Source organism: Haemorhous mexicanus, chromosome 3, assembly GCF_027477595.1.
Source record: "Haemorhous mexicanus isolate bHaeMex1 chromosome 3, bHaeMex1.pri, whole genome shotgun sequence".
Taxonomy (NCBI): Eukaryota; Metazoa; Chordata; class Aves; order Passeriformes; family Fringillidae; genus Haemorhous; species Haemorhous mexicanus.
Genome location: NC_082343.1, coordinates 118,217,413 through 118,233,795, shown reverse-complemented (window position 1 = coordinate 118,233,795; position 16,383 = coordinate 118,217,413). Strand labels below are relative to the sequence as shown.

The window sequence follows — 16,383 nt, the reverse complement described above, 5'->3', positions numbered from 1 at the left end:
CCCGAGTCTGCTGTTCCCCCGGAGGAGCCTCAGGGCAGGTCGAAGCCGCCTGCGGGCCGTGTAGGTAGTCCCGGGGCGGAGCGGGCCGCGGTGCCGCTCTAGCCGCGCCTCTATGGTCGGCGCTTCCGGCCGCCGAGCTTCCGGCCGCGCGACTTCCGGTCGCCGCCCGCCGGTGCGAGGTCCCGCCGCCTCCGCAGTCCGCCCGCGCCCCCCGGTCCGGTCCGGTCGCCGCCGACCGAGGCCGCCGCGGCCGCAATGGGCGCCTACTTGTCGCAGCCCAACACGGTGAAGAGCTCCGGGGACGGCGCCGGGCTCGGGCCGCGCCCGCTGCACTTCGGGTTCAGCGCCATGCAGGGATGGCGCGTCTCCATGGAGGTGAGGGGGTGAGGCTGGCGGGGCGGCGGCTTCCACGCCCGGCGCTCCTCGGGGTCCTGCCCCGACGGCGCCGAGCGGCGAGGAGCCCGGGGGCTCTCGGTCACGCCGTCCCTCCCTCACGAGGCCGGCAGGGGCACTTTGCCGCTCCCGGTGCCGCCCCAGCCCTTCCCGAATCCCGCACGGCAGCCGCGTGTTCCGGCTCCTGCGTGGAGAGTCCTCCCGTGTGGTGGGGGACACGTGCGGCTGGGTAAATCCCTGCGAGAAATGAGGTATAAAAGGAAGGGAAGGAGCGTTTGACTGAAAGCAAGGGGGAAATTCTCAGGGGAAATGCCTGGTTTTCTCCCCTGAGATAAAATTGTCGGTGCCTTGCTGTGCTTCCTCCCTGTTTATATTTATTTGTAGGAAAATCTGTAGGAAGAATTCTCATGGCTGCTCTTAGTGTCCTGTTGCCAGTCCTGGCTTTGCTGGGCTCGTTGTGGGCAGATGAGCTGCCCCTAGAGCCACACGTGCCTGAGGCTCCAGGTGCTTGCCCGTGTCCCCCAGTGTAGGAGGCTGCAGGAACTGCCCTAAGAGCTCTTGGTTGGTGTGAGGGCAGTGTGGGGCTGCTGGCCCTGCAGGTCTGTGAGCTTCAGACCCTCTGTGAGTACCAGTAATGTGCTGCTTTGTTTTCCCTTCTGGGCAGCCAGCTAACAGCTGAATCCAATAAGGATTAATCCTTGTCCCTGCAGCCACCCCGGGTGCATCTCTCAGTGTTGGCTTCGTAGCCCTATGGCTGGTTTGGAGAGGATGTCCCATTCAGGCTGTCAGACACTGAATTTTTGCAGACCTAGGTGCACAAGCCTTTTTGTCAGACACTTCACCGCCTCTTGGAGTGTGACAGCAGTTGTACAAATCAGTGACCAGAGGTGCTTCCTCCTCCCTGTGTGTGCAGCCCTGGGTGCTGGTTCTCGGGGTAGAAGATGCAGAACTGGTGCTTGTGCTCCTGAGATTCACTCAGAGGATGTGTGTGGCTGGCAGTGTCTGAGTGGTCCTTGCCAGTAGCATGGGGACATTGCTGGAGCACTGAGTGTGACTTCAAAGGGATTAACATGTGTGTAAGCAGCTCTGGCACCCCCCTGCCCGGAGCTGGGGGGTGTCAGGGGCCCAGCACCCCCCTGCAGGGAGCTGGGGGGTGTCAGGGAGCGGGGCTGAGGTGAGGGAGAGCAGAGTGACCCTGGTTTATGGTGTGGTGGGGTCACTCAGTCCTCCCCCAGCTGGGACAGGGCTCTGCCTTTGCTCACCTGGGGCTGTTGCTGGTGCCTGAGCAGAGGCTGGGTGAGGCCCCCAGCTGCAGATGTGGGTTCTGCACTGCCCAACACCTCTGGTTTCTGCCTGCTGGCACAGGCAGCACTGAGGCCATCAGTGTGGATGGGTTATCCCAAGAAACAAGCAGATGGCAGGAGTTGAACCTGCTTCGGATTGCTTCTGAGCCTGATGGGAGAGATGTGTATTTCACACACAGCTGAGCCGTCAGTTTTCTTGCATTCCAGCTCTCTGTGCTCTGCTCTCTGTCTTACCTTGCTTTGTTTTTTCATTCTCTTCATGTTCAGTTGCACTTTTGCTCTTCTACAAGGCTTGGAGAAAGTCCTGAACAAATGTTTGTGCTTAATGCTGTGGTTCTGTGTGTGTTGGTGAAGCCAGTCAGAGTGTGCACCTGGTAACTCACAGGTATTTTGGGTGTGAAGGAGCTTTTTGTCACCTTGTACTTGGGTTTTAGGAGCCTGAAAGTGAGGTGGGTGTACAGGGCTCTGAAGAAATACTGTAGCTTAGTCCAGAGAGGTTACTTTGGGAGTAAGGAAATGTTTGGGGCAGATGAGGGACCCCAAGAATAAGGATACCAAAAAAAAATAAAAGAATTGTATTAGGTGCTAGAAGCAACAAAGAAAAGGTCTGAAGTCAGTTTTATGGTCCAGAGGAGTGCTCTGGGGTACAGTGGGAGGCACAGGATGTGCTTGGCTGGGGCTTCTCCAAACTCTTTGCTCCTGCTTTGACTGTACCCCCCCAGTGAGACACCAACAGCCCCAGTTTGCAGCTTCATTCCTCTCCCAGGCTCAGAACAAAAGCCCTTGCTGCAAAGACTGAGAGTTTGGCTCAAAATATGGAGATCTGTTAAATGACCTCTCAGGCTAATTTATTAATTTGCTTACTCACTTCAGCTGGATTGGGTGTTTGATGTTTCAGACAGTTTTTCACCACTGTTGCAGTCACCACTCCGGTGGCTGGGGCGAGTGAGGGATCCCAGGGTGGCGGGAGCAGCCTTTGGGAGCCTTTGGGAGCTCCTTCAGCACAGGAGATGACAGAGGGCAGTCCCTGCAGATCCCTGAGCGGGGCTGGCTGCACGCTGCCCGGGCAGCACGTGGAGGCCTCGCTGCTGTGCTGGTGGGTTGGCAGTGCCAGGCCCTGGCTGTGCCCCGGTGCTGGGAGGGGGCAGAGCCAGCCCCAGGGCGGCGAGACCGGAGCCCCCACCGCGTGTGCCAGCCCCGCCCGTCTGCCCTCGGGTGGGGCTCGGTGAGGGGACAGATCAGGACAGGCCCGAGGGGCTCAGCAAGGGCAGCAGGGCCTGGGTTTGGTGCCAGTGCTGGGTTTCCTCCGCAGCAGCATTTGCATCTCTTTAATTACACCCTTGGTCACCTGGGGCTTATCCCAGTTATCGTGTTGGGGGTTCACTCTCTGTCTCACTGATTTCTGTGAGTGCTCAGAAAAGTGAGCACAAAAATGCTGCTGCTTGGTTTATCTCTGTTTTCATTTGCTCTCCAGTGAGGGTTGGGGAAATTTGCTGCATTACCATTCAGTTTTGAGCTCAGATGGTCACTTGTCTGTTCAGAAGCTCTTTTCATCCCAGTGCTAGCAGTTGCATTGCAAAGAGTGCTGCATAAACCCAGAACCTCACTGTTCCTGTTTCCTGAGCAAGGAACAAAAGTTCTCTTTTTACAGAAAACTGGAACTCTGGAGAGTGAAGAGACCTTATCCAAGGAGTCATACCTAAAAAACCAGTAGAGCTCGGTGGTTGCTGGGCTGGGATCTAGTTCTGTGCGTGTAAAGTTTGGAGTATTGCTGGCAGCATGGATGCATCCAGATATTTGAGACTGCTGTCTTGGAGTAGCCCAGTGTTTTGGGGCAGTTGTAGCACACTGAAGGTGATGAACTACAGAAAAGATCACACTGTTGAACATATTACAGGATACATGTTCTTCCTGACCAGAGAGTGTGGGATGTGTCAGGTGGTGAGGGCTGGATTGAGGGAATGTCTGGGGGTTAGCTGGGCAGGGGAAGGGCCTAGGAGAAGGGTTCAGCCTGGCCATCTGTTCCTGGCTCTGTGTTGCAATAGCCAAGGTGGGTTTGCCTGCCCATAGGGGAAGGAGTTCAGGCTGTAAAAATCATGGGGGTGCCTTCCTCAAAGCTGGCTGCTCCACAGAGACCTTATGTAGAGAAGGGCTGTGCTCTGTCCATGGCTTGTGGGGGTGTTGAGCCTTGTGCTTTGCCCAGAGATGGGAATGGAGCTGGGGAAGGGTCTGGAGCACGTGGCTGAGGGAGCTGGGGAAGGTTCAGCCTGGAGAAAAGGAGGATCAAGGGGACCTTCTCACTCTCTGCAACTCCTTGACGGGAGGGTGCAGCCGGGTGGGGTCACACTTGTCTGCCTGGAAATAATGGACAGGAGAAGAGGAAGCAGTCTCAAGCTGTGCCAGGGCAGGTTCAGGTTGACTGTTGTGAGCAATTTCTTCATGGAAAGGTTTGTCCAGCCCTGGCACAGGCTGGCCAGGACCAGGGTGGAGTCCCCATCCCTAGAGGGGTTTAAAAGCAGTGTAGATGTGGCACTTGGGGGCATGGGACAGCACTTTGGGTTGGCAGTGCTGGGGCAGTGGTAGAGCTCAGAGGGCTTTTCCAACCCAAACAAATTTGTGTTCCTATGATTTTCTGTGGGTCTAATGCAGTCCCTGTCATTTCAAACCTTTGCTCTCTCTTTCAGGATGCCCACAACTGCATTCCTGAGCTGGACAGTGAAACAGCCATGTTCTCTGTCTACGATGGACACGGAGGTAACTGCGTGCACTCTGCTCTGCCCTGTCCTTCAGTGGGACCCCCTGGGGCATCCATCTGTTGTTAGGAATTCTGCTCTTTGATGGAAGCATTTTCTTTCATAGATACCATCCAGGGAGGTTCTGAACTCTTAGGGGTCCTAGGAGGAAGGTCAGGGTTTGATCTGAAATTGAAATCAGATTTATATTCCATCTTTTATACCTTTTGAGAATGGCTGTTTTTATGGTGGATAAGCTGGGCAGGAGAGTCACAGAAGAAAAAGTAAGATAAATCACCTGAGACTGACTCTAGGCAGTGTGTTCTAGTGGTTGCCCAAGGAAAGAGTGAAAATCAAAACAGGCAGATCTGTTCCCTGTAAGGGTTCCTTGAACTGGAGATTGCAGCCATTCCATCCTGGAGACATGGTGGAGTCTTCTGGATGAGCTAACTCTTCACAAATTTGTCTGATTGCATTTTAAGAAGGTTTCTATGTTTGGTGATTGTTTACACTGTGCATTTTGCATAGAATCATTATTTGAAAAAGATATGGTTAAATAATTTCACTGATCATTTCACTGCAGTATCCATAACACAAGGAATGAGTGAATAATCACTCTGGTAGTGGTTTTCACCTTTACTTTTGGACTCTGTGTCTTTTTCTTTTCCAGTCAAGAGGAGTCCAAAGCTTCTCCCTGCTTGTATGACTGAATATTGCTATTAAATATTATTGCTAATATTATTACAGAATTTGCTCTATCAATATAATGTAAGAGCTCAAAATCCTGCTGTTAAGTCTTGCAACTTATTTTAATTTTGATCATCCTGAGTGATCCATCATGCTTTACTGACCTCTTTTCCTGTTAATGTATGTAGGTGGTGACCAACACAGCTTTTCAGGGAGCTCTCCCAGTGGCCATCCTGCATTCTGAAAACTGCTCCTGTCTTACCTCCCTGCTTTTCTTGTGGCAGCTTAGTATGGAAAACGTTTGATGGTTTATTTGAAGGCTCTTTGAAAATCTGTGCAGCAGCTAAACTGAACTGCCTGTTTCCTCCTGTTCATGGGCTCTGTAACAGTGTCCAGTTTGTGACTGTCACTGCTGTGGATGTAGCAAGCAGCTCTTCCAAAAGGTCTTCTCACTCTGACGAATGTATTTTCCTGAACTTCATCTTGGAGTGTGCAGAGACCCATGTGGAGCAATCACTGATATCCTGAAGGGTGTCTTTGAGAATGTGGGGATGATGAGTTGGTGCTGAGAGACAGGGAATTACAAGCAAATGGGATGTAGGGATCAGGAGCCACTCACCTCAGGAACTCTGTGTGTGTGTCAGACAGAAATAAAGATAAGGAGCATCTACCAAAAATGGGTCAAGAATGAAGAGTATCAAACCATCTGTTCTCTGAGCTCAGTGTGTTGGTTTCTCAGCTGCCAAGGTCTTAAACCATGTGTTGGGTTTTAGAGAGGCTTTGGGCACTCATGACATTCCTGTTAGTATAGGACAAGTGTTGTGTTTGGGGTTCTTAAATACAATAGGGAAGATCTGAGATAGGCATGGGATGGCAAAACACTGGCATGAGTTTCTAACTCATAATTTAGATTTCTGCTGATTGAATCTCTACAGCTCCCCCTGGACAAGCCATATCAGGAAGGACATGTATATAGCTGAATCTGAATTAGAAGAACAGCTTTTGCCCATCCCCTACTATTGTGTGATTTTACTGATGCATTTGTTCTTAAGTTTGAAGCAATTTCTCAGGTCTCCCCTATGTAAGAGTAAGGTTTTGGGTGGGAACCTTGCTAAGCTGTATTAGCTGGAAGTACAGAAACTGAGTTTAGCTTCTCTTATATACCTTGCTCATGTCTCAGACTGAAACACTCCAGTAAGCTCCCTGCTCCAGATAGGTTGGGAAAAGTTTTTATTACTGCCTTATTTGGAAAAGGGTGAGTTTGGGGTTTTTTTTTACATATTAGCATTTTTCATTCAATGGATCAGTTTTTCTCTTATGTTTCCCTCTTGTGGACAAGGCTTCTAGTGTTTGAAAGATGCTGCTGGGCCAGTTTTTAGCCTTCCCCAGCTCCTTTTTTATGTGCTCTGGCCTCCCTGCCCCCAGGTTCTGTAGGATGATATTTGGGCACTCTGCCCCTTGAATGGGGAGCAGGGAGTGTTTGCTCAGTCCCTATTGCTGTCTACTTGTGCTTTAGCCTTTATTTTAATAATGTGTCTTCACTGACATGTATCTTGCATTGCTCATCTGTCTTGAGGTTTATTTCTCTCTCTCTGCTATTTGCTTTTTCACTATTTTTAAAAAATTATTTTTATTGTTTTAAACTTCTCTCAACTCAAGGGCTTCCTGCCTTTTACTCTTCCAGTCCATTCCCCAGTTCCAGGAGAGGTGGGCAAGTGGCTGGGTGGTGCTTAGTTGCCCCCTGGGGTTGACCCACGGCAGTCCTTTCTTGGTATTCACCATGGGGCTGGGAGGGTGGAGCAGCAATGGACAGAGCAAGTCAGAGGGATCTGTGTCTGTTAGCAGCTGCAGATCACAGTGCTGCCTCCCAAGGTCACTTTAGCTGACCCACAGCACACTCGGTTCTGTGCTGTACCTGTCAGAGGCTGCTGTTGGTTCCTGCTCTTTGCTGGGCCCTGCAGTGATGAGTATTGTTTGCCCAAGAGATCTGTTATTCAAACACTGACCTTGAGCCTCTGCTGCCACTTGGGCTCTGCACTGAGGACATCACTGTCCTTCAGCTTCCATCTCATGGAGACAGCTAACAATTTTTCATCTCCCTCCAAGAGGTGTTTTTGGAGAAAACAGAGTGGCCCAGGCCTCACAGCCCTCAGGCAAGACTCCCTTCCTTATGTCCCATCTAGCACTGCCCTCGGTCAGTGTGGAGCCGTTCCGCCTTGTGCTGTCACTCTAGGCCCTTGTCAGAGCCCTGCCCAGTGTCCCAGGTCAGAGCCAGTCTCTGTTCCCTGTACCATGGAATGCTTTGCAGTGCTGTGTAGCAGCAGCCATTTGGCTGTTTCTGTTCTCTGTCAATGGCCACTTGATCCCTTCTCTACAGGTGCACTGGAAAAGTCCCTTGTCTGTCTTTCTCCCAGATCTCCCCACTTCTCTGCTTCCCACTGTGTTCCCTTTGCTGAACTGATGGCTGGCTGCTGCTTCCCTCTTGCTTCCCTTGCTCCCCATTCCCTCACGGAGCTTTGCTCCTGCCTGCACAGCTCCTGCTGATGCCCAGCTGCCCACACAGTCTCTGCTGGGCTCAGAGAAGGGCAGAGGAGTTGGGATGTGCAGCAGGAAAACTGGGAGTTGTGTGGCTGGTCCATCATGTGGAACACCCACCTGTAGCCCACAGGAAAGGAGCCCATGTGGCTCTGGTTGTACCTACAGGAAAGCCCCAGGTGCAGGTAGGCTCTGGCTTGCTGTGCCCAGCCACCCACACTGCTACTTCTTTGTACTGTGACAGGGAATGGTTGGTCCAGCACAGCCTCAGGATGTTCCTAGGCCCTGCAGTGGGAACTTCCACCTGCCTGCAGCTTGCTCTGCTCCTCTTTTTCTGTGCAGTCATTTCATTTGTTTCTCAGTTTCTGGCTCTAATTTTTCTTCTTAGTGAGGTGTGAACCACGTCCACGTTCCTGTGTCCCACACTGTTCTTTGCTCATGTGAAAACCTCAGTGACTAGTGTGATTTCTGACAACTCACTATTCTTTTTTGCCCTGTTCAAGATAAACTACAGAAATTCATCATCCCTCAATGTTTATTCTTCTTTCTCTCTTAATAGCACCTTCAGGAGCTAAACAAATGTCATGTCCCCCCCCATGCCCTTTTCCATACCTGACACCATTACTTACCCAGCTGGGGGAGTTTCTGCCTTTTAAAAATCTCTCAGCTGCTCTAGGTTGAGCTGTCTCTCAGTACTGTTATCCCCTGTGCTCTCAGCACAGTGTTCTGGCTGCTGTTGATCTTGCTGTGCTCTTTGCTGCACAAGTGACTGCCCTATCTCCTGAGAGGTTCATCTCAGTCTCTGGGATCTCACTGCCCTTGGCCTGGAGCACACACTAGGAGACAGAACACTTTTTATGTGCTCACTGCACATTGGTAATGCTCCAATAGAACCTGCAGTGAGCAAAAGCTTCCCTTTCCTTCTGCTTTCACTGACATGTGAAATTAAAGATTTCCAGGTAGGCTGGACCTAAAGAGTCACCCTAAGCTCCCTCTCAGGAAGTCCACAGCACTGTCCAAACCTGGTGATTTGGAGCTCTGAGGAGTGCCAGGGCCATCTGCACATCCCACTGGAGAGGTGTCAGCAGGATCCCCACACTCAGCTGCTGTGTCACTGCTCTGTGTCTGGAGCAGCTCTGGCTTGTGTCCCAGAATTTACCTCAGGAATTCAGCTGCTCAAGAGCAGGTTCTGTCTGGAAGGAGCAGCCTCTTTAAATAGTTTCTGCTCTTTTTCAGGAGAAGAAGTTGCCCTGTACTGTGCCAAGTACCTCCCTGAGATCATCAAAGACCAGAAGGCCTACAAGGAAGGCAAATTGCAAAAGGTAAGGAGCCAGCTCTGCCCTGCACTGAGTGCCTGCACAGAGGAGAGCCTTGTGTCAGTACCCAGCTGGGTGTGGGTTGTCCAGGGAGTGATGGAGTCTCCATTCTTGGAGCTGTCCAGAACCTGCCTGGGTGTAGTCCTGGGTGTCCCTGCTGGAGCAGGCTGCTGGAGCAGGAGAAGCCTGTGGGTCTCTGCCAGCTGCAGCCGTGCTGTGGTTAGTTACAGTCTGCAGGCTGGAAGCAACTGGATTGCACAGCATGGCAGGCAGGCATCCTGTAGGGAAGGGGCAGCTGCCCACTCATGCCTTTGTGCACGCACAGGCCCTGGAAGATGCATTCTTGGCCATTGATGCCAAGCTCACCACAGAGGAGGTGATCAAGGAGCTCTCTCAAATGGCTGGGCGGCCACAGGACGATGAAGATGAGAAGGAGAAGGTTGCTGATGAAGATGATGGTAAGTCAGATGCCACTGCACAGACAAGGCTGCAGCTCCAGGACAGGGATGTAGAGCAGCAGGGTCAAGTCTCCTTCAGCACAAGGTTTTCTGTCCCAGTTTCTCAGTTAAATTTTGGCTGACTTGAGCTACTGCCCTGTAGCATTGTCCATGGCTTTGGGCTGGTGCTAGGGGGGAACCTTTATCCATTTGCAAGCTTAATGCTATGGATAACAAAACAGCCTGTCACCATTTTCTATAGAGCTTCCTCCGTGAGTTGCAGGGTTCCAGGGTATGTCAGGAATTCTGAGCTGGACTCAGTTGTGGAAGGGAAATGACGTGGTGTGCAGTGCTCAGCTCCCCCTGGCTGGTGGCAGCCACCAAGTGCAGATAGGATTGAAGCAGATCCTGGTCTTTTCAGCAATTCTTCTTCCCTCAAAGAAGCAAGTGTTCCACCAGCAAGTGGCTGCCAGCCCAGGAGGTGTTTCCTGGGGTGGAATCCTGTGCTGCTCTGACTGAGTACCTTGTGACCAGCCTTGAGACAGATGCAAGGTGATCCTGTCACCTTGAACAATATGTCAGTCTGGAAACGCTCAATTTGTTGTTTTTTTTTTCTCCAGCTGACAGGGAGGAAGTGGGTGGGTGGGTTTTCATTCTTTTTGTTCTGTATTTTCAGGAGCATTTGGGCTATCTGTATTTGTTTTCCTTCTGGGATTAAGTAGCAAAGCAAACTAATATGCAGGGGGGTGTCAGTAGGAAAGCAGTGGTGTTTGGCCCATGGTCACTGGGGAAAGTCATCCCACTTTCTGTCTGGTCCCACTTGGGAGATGGCCAAAGCTGTGCCCTGACCTGCTGTCCCTGTCCAAATGACAGCTGGGGGGGATCCCTGGGGTGTTTCAGCTGTTCTCTTGTTCCTAGCTGCAGCATTAATGACCAAACCTGCACATGGCAGTGGTGGCTCTGCTTCCCTGCAGCTCCCAAGGAGCTTGTGCTTGGGCAAATGAGGCTCTACACCCTGGCCACACACCTGATGTGTGCACTGTGCTCCCGCCAGCCCCCGTGCCTGATGTAAACACTCTGTGGTGCTGTCAGTCGGCCAGGAAGCACAGCTCTGGGGCACTGGGGGCACTGGCAGGCTGTGCTGTGGTCAGAGCTGTTCCCATCCTGCTCACCTGTAGCATCTGGAGCTGTGGGAGGGCACGGGCCTGGCTGTGTGCCCAGAGTCAGTGCTGGGGCTCTGCCAGCTGCAGCCTCAGCTGGACCAGCTCAGCACAGGACCCAGCGTGCTGGGTGTCCTGCTCTCTCACCCTCTCTGTCCTTGTCCCCTCCCTCTTCCATTTGCAGTGGATAATGAGGAAGCTGCTCTTCTGCATGAAGAAGCCACAATGACCATCGAGGAGCTTCTCACACGTTATGGACAAAACTGCACCAAGAACCTCAAAGCCAAGTCTGTAGCTGCAGCTGGGGATAACGCTGTGGAGGGGACAGGCAAGCAGCATGATGGGGAGTCAAATATGAATGGAGAGGCTGACCCAGGGGAGCTTCCCGACCACAAGGAGAGGAAGAACGGGAAGCCAGACGAAGAAGTCACGGGTATTTCCTCCACCTCAGACAAAGCCAGCGCTGGAGGCAACAGCCCTGCTCTGCAGAAGCCTGAACTAGGCAAAGGTGACGAGGCCGTCACCTCTTCCACTGGGGAGGCCGGGCCCTCCTGCTCCTCCACGGGAAAGCCCCAGCGCACAACCAAATCCAAATTTTTTGAGGACAGTGAGGATGAGTCAGATGAGGTTGAGGAAGAGGAGGAAGACAGTGAGGTAGGAAACAGCACTGGAACAGAGTGGCCTTCTGGCTGGGCAGAATGCATTGCTTATGGTGGTACTTGAGATGAGCCTCTGGCTTATCCTAGGTGTGTTCCTAGGAGCAGGTGTTTCAGGCTGATCCTTTGAGGCCATCCCATGGGAATGTTTGGGCTTTTTGAGCTAACCCCGAAGGACACACCCTCATCCTGCAGCAGCCATAGCTGATAGCCCCTGGTCCTGCTGCATGCACCATCCCTTCATCCACTGCTGTAGTGATACCAGCTGCTCTGGTTGTAGCCATCAAGTGTGGGGGACATGTGGCAGGTCACCTCACACCTCTGGGGGAACTGATCATAGGTCCCCAGGATGGAGGGACCCGTGGGGGGACAGCACCAGGGGTCCTGTGTGACTCCTGTGGTATCTCTCCTTTCTTGTAGGAATGTAGTGAGGATGAGGACGGTTACAGCAGTGAAGAGGCAGAGAATGAAGATGATGAAGATGACACTGAGGAAGCAGAGGAGGATGAGGATGAAGAGGAGGAAATGTTGTTACCGGGCATGGAGGGGAAAGAGGAGGTACACACCCTGGTTTTGTGTTCTGCAGCTTAGTGTGGAGCCAGGGGCACTTGGGAGACTCACCTGGGGCTTGTTCCTGTTCAGGTGGGGACAGAATACCCTGTGCACTCTCCTGGGGCTGAGGGAGCTGCTGACAGCCTGGGTTTGTGCAAAAGCTGAGGGATGGGCCTGGATCTGGAAGGCAGGTTAAGGTCAAAGAGGCTGATCCTGGTGCTGGGTGTGAGGTGCTTGGAAAGCACTGGAGGGAGAGCGTGGACAAGAGCAGGAGGACTCTGCTGGCACCACTGCTCCAGGGCACAGCACAGCTCCTCACTGGGCAGGGCTGTGGCTCTTCAGCCCGTGATGGTGCAGTCAGGCAGGCCAGGCACCCAGGGGCCAGGAAAAGGGGACGTGGCTTCCAAGGTGCCAATATCTCCCTTTGGGGAAATGTCCTGACTTGAAGCGAGGATGTGCTCAAGCTGGGCTGGGGGTGGAATTAGCACATCAGAGCAGAGGGTGCAGACCTGTGGAATGCCACAGAATCCTGAGCCACCATGCTGCATGGGACTGGGATGGAGGTGTTGCCTAACCCTGCCCCTCAGTGAACACACTCCTGGTGTTTCCCACTTCCCTCAGGCCTTCTCCATTGTTCCATGTGTGCTTACGGGCTGCGATGCAGCACCCTGGGATCTGGGACGCTGCTGAGGCCGTGCAGCTGGTGCTGGTTCCCTTAACGACCTGACAGAGAGCTAGAGAAAGAAATCTCACCAGAATTGTCTCCTGCAGCCTGGCTCAGACAGCGGGACCACGGCCGTGGTGGCGCTCATCCGGGGCAAGCAGCTGATCGTGGCCAACGCCGGCGACTCGCGCTGCGTCGTGTCCGAGGGCGGCAAGGCCGTCGACATGTCCTACGACCACAAGCCAGAGGATGAGGTGGAGCTGGCCAGGATAAAGAATGCTGGTGGCAAGGTCACCATGGACGGAAGGGTGAACGGTGGCCTCAACCTCTCCAGGGCCATCGGTAAGCAGGGAGGGGAGGGGGGATGCTGGCAGGCCTGGCCTCAGGAGAGCCTCGCTGACAGCACTGCCAGCCACTGAGGCTGTGGAACAGTTTTTAATGAGATGAGTGAAACCTCTTCAGTGTTTGAGGGGAGATTTCAGTCTAATTGGGGAAAACGGCTATGAAGCAGTTGGACACCAGTGGAAAGCAGCATCTGACACATCCCAGGCTGTTGTGACAGCAGCTGGGTTGTCAGAAACCACCTCATGTAAACTGTCCCAAAACTGGACTGCTGCCTCTGGAACAGGACTTTTCCTGCTCACTGGGTTATTGAGAAATCTTGGTGTGTTGCTTCCGGGGGACCTGGCTTCATGGCTGAGCCCATTTATTTATCTGAGTGTGTGCAGAAGGACCCAAACCACTGAAATCATTATCTTAGTGTAAAGATATAAAACACCCCTCTAGGATGGAAATAAGGAGTTTATCTAGGGAGACACTGGCATTCCCACTTGCTATTTTGTGGTGGCCCTGGAAGTCCCTTCATAGAATGATTCCTGATAAGCTGCTAGTCAGAGCTGAGGGCCAGTTTTTTCAAGGGAACTTTGAATCATAAACCCTGGAGTGGTTTGGGTGGGAAAAGGGACCTTAAAGCTCAACCAATTCCAGCCACAGCCATGGGCAGGGACACTTTCATTAGACCAGGTTGTTCCAGGCCCCATCCAGCTTGGCCTTACACACTTCCAGGGATGGGGCAGCCCCAGCCTCCTCAGAGGTGGCAGGTGCTGTGTGCTGTTGGCCTGGTGTTGGTTGCCCCAGGAGGTGGGGACAGGGCACTTGGTTTGGAGTAAAGAGAGGCTGAGCTGGCCAAGACCCCTCTTCCCTGGGCTTGTCAGAGCTTACACCTGGAACCTGCAATGGTTCCTCTGCTTCGTGGCCCTCAGCCTGATCCCAGGTTGTGGGAGCACTCACTGGTCCCACTGGGAATGCCCTGTGGCAGGGCACAGCACTGCCTTAGCCCAGACATCTTCCTCCCCACCACAGGGGATCACTTCTACAAGCGGAACAAGAACCTCCCTCCAGAAGAGCAGATGATCTCTGCCTTGCCTGACATCAAAGTGCTGACAATAAACGATGACCACGACTTCATGGTCATTGCCTGTGATGGAATCTGGTGAGTGCTGAGGGAGCTGTTCTGCCTCTGGGGCATCACTGCTCCAGCCTTCTTCCAGAGCTGAGTCTGAGGAAGGCCTGTTGGACACTGGGGCATGTGTGCTCCCTTTGCCTGCCTTCCTGACCTCTCTTCTCTGCAGGAACGTGATGAGCAGCCAGGAAGTGGTGGATTTCATCCAGTCAAAGATCACCCAGAAGGATGAGAATGGAGTCCTGCGGCCCCTCTCCTCCATTGTAGAAGAGGTAAGAGGGGGAGCTCTGCTGTCTCTCCAGCAATGTGACATTCCTGCATCCCTGCTCCCTCAGATGGGTTCCCTGGGCACTCCAGGCAGTGTCTGACCCCAGGGGTGCTGTCCAGCCAAAGGAGTTTCTGCCCACATTCAGAAACCTGGGGCTGCTGAGGCCATCTCTGTCTCTTGTCCAGTGGGAACAGCTTTGACTCCTCCTGCACAGCTCTGGCCTGGCAGCCCCTGACCACTGTCAGGTGCTGGAGTGGGCCCAGTGCCTCAGGGTGGTGTCCCAGTGTGTATCTGTTCTCTCTGCTGACTTGCCCTGTCCCTCCCCAGCTGCTGGATCAGTGCTTGGCTCCAGACACTTCAGGGGACGGCACCGGCTGCGATAACATGACCTGCATCATTATCAGCTTCAAACCCCGTAACACACACCCACCTGCTGAGAGTGGGAAGCGGAAACTGGGGGAGGCAGCGGCACCAGCAGAGGAGAATGGTGGGGACAGCACCAAGAAGGCCAAACTGGAGTAGCAGGGCCCACCTGGGGACTGGGCTGTGCTCACCAGACTCTCGTTTCTTACCCATGCTGAACTCAAGACTCCAGGTCTTGTCCTTTTTTTAGCCTTAGCAGAGGCCTTGTTTGTCCGTGTCCTGGTGGGGGGTGGGCGGGTCTGGTTAGCAAGGGCATGTCCACTGTTCATCCGTAACCATTCCAAAGAGGGAGCCGGGATGAGCCGCGCCCGGGAGCGCCGCACCGCACGGTCCGTGCCGAGGAGGAGCAGGAGGAGGATGTCCCCCCATTGTCTCCATGTGGTTGTTGCCATTTCTGTGCCTGTGAATTTCTGTTTGGAGGGAAGAACTTTTTCACTGTTGAGGTTTTTTTAATCTGCACCCGATTATTTAAGGCCCTTTCTGGTTTTTTTTGTGAAACAATCTGGCGGTGGTGCTGCAGCCACGCCGTGTTCAGTTGTACACTTTCAATCAATACTTTTTTCAAACTAAAAGACCAGAAAATACAGGTGTGGTCTTGGTCCTTGGTTCTTTCCTGGAGGGGGAGGTGATGAAGGTGGGTCGGGGAGGAGAGCATTTGTCCCTGTGGTCTTGGATCATTGCAGTTTCCCCAGGATGGCTCTTCTGAGGTGACTCACACAGAGCAGACAGGAGCCTCTGGAGAAAGTCTGTGTCTGCTCAAGGGATGGGGGCAGCAGGCATGCCCCTGAACTCACCTGCCTGTAGCACCCCTAGAGCTGCACCTTCTGTCAAGGTGTGTCAAGAGGCAGCTCCTCCCTGATGCACAGCTCGGACAAGGGGTGCCAATACCTGTGGCTGCTCTGGCAGGAGCGAAGCCCGTGGGCTGTAAGACACTGGTGGAAGGGTGTGGGCTCTACAGGTGGGCTCTCCCTGTGTAGCAGGAAGAGCCTGCTGGAAAAGAAGAGCACTCTGTGGTGATCCATTATTTCTTTTCACACACAACTGGCTCCTTTTATGTGCATTTCCCACACTTGTTCTTTCCCCCAGTCCCTCCTTCCCCCACAGCCTGGGGCTGTCCCACCTGCCCCAGGATTCCAGGGAGCCAGAAGCAGCAGACCCCATTGCTGTCCCTGTGCTCCTGTGTTCCCGGTGAGCTGCCAGCACCGAGCCTGCCAGGAAGGCACAGTACCCCTGCCTCTGTTCCCTGAGCAGCTGCAGCAAGGCAAACACCTGCAGCCCTGAGGGCCTTTGCTGTGGCACAGGACCCACCACAGAGCATTCTGAGTAAAAGTCAGCAGGATAGAACAGCAACAGAGCACCCAGAAAATGTCTGTACGTTACTAATGTGAGGTTGCCATGAATCAGAGCCATTCTGGGGACTCCACAGAGACTGGAGACTGCATCACAAACCTTAATGACCAGGAACAAAGTTTACAACCAAACCTTCTGGCGATGGATGCCTGGCAGCAGGAACGGAATGACAGCACATGGCAAGTGAGGCAAACTGGTTTTAATGTCACCAAGCAAAGTTGTCTCAGCTCAGGCTCTCAGGGATGGCAGAAATAGCTAATACTTTAGGACTGCTTGTCCCTGTGACTATTCATTGTTTATTCAAAATCTGGAGTACCCTTGACCAGGATGTTGACAGCAGGGAGGAAGTGTGAGGTACTGAGCAGCCCCTTCCCAGAGTGATCCTGAGATAAACCCACCTGGCAGCAAGTGGGAGCTGTGCTAAGAACAAACCCACTTTTGCAA

At 53.2% G+C, this 16,383-nt stretch overlaps 1 protein-coding gene across 1 annotated transcript; it reads left to right on the top strand.

Moving 5' to 3' along the window:
• The first annotated feature begins 161 nt into the window (after positions 1 to 161).
• On the top strand, positions 162 to 15,175 carry PPM1G (protein phosphatase, Mg2+/Mn2+ dependent 1G). Its single transcript, XM_059843258.1, has 10 exons — positions 162 to 375; positions 4,382 to 4,451; positions 8,888 to 8,973; positions 9,293 to 9,425; positions 10,749 to 11,218; positions 11,641 to 11,778; positions 12,544 to 12,778; positions 13,799 to 13,928; positions 14,068 to 14,170; positions 14,494 to 15,175. Exons 1-10 carry the CDS (start codon positions 256 to 258, stop codon positions 14,686 to 14,688), a joined length of 1,680 nt encoding a protein of 559 aa, XP_059699241.1. The 5' UTR covers positions 162 to 255; the 3' UTR covers positions 14,689 to 15,175.
• Positions 15,176 to 16,383: the final 1,208 nt, after the last annotated feature.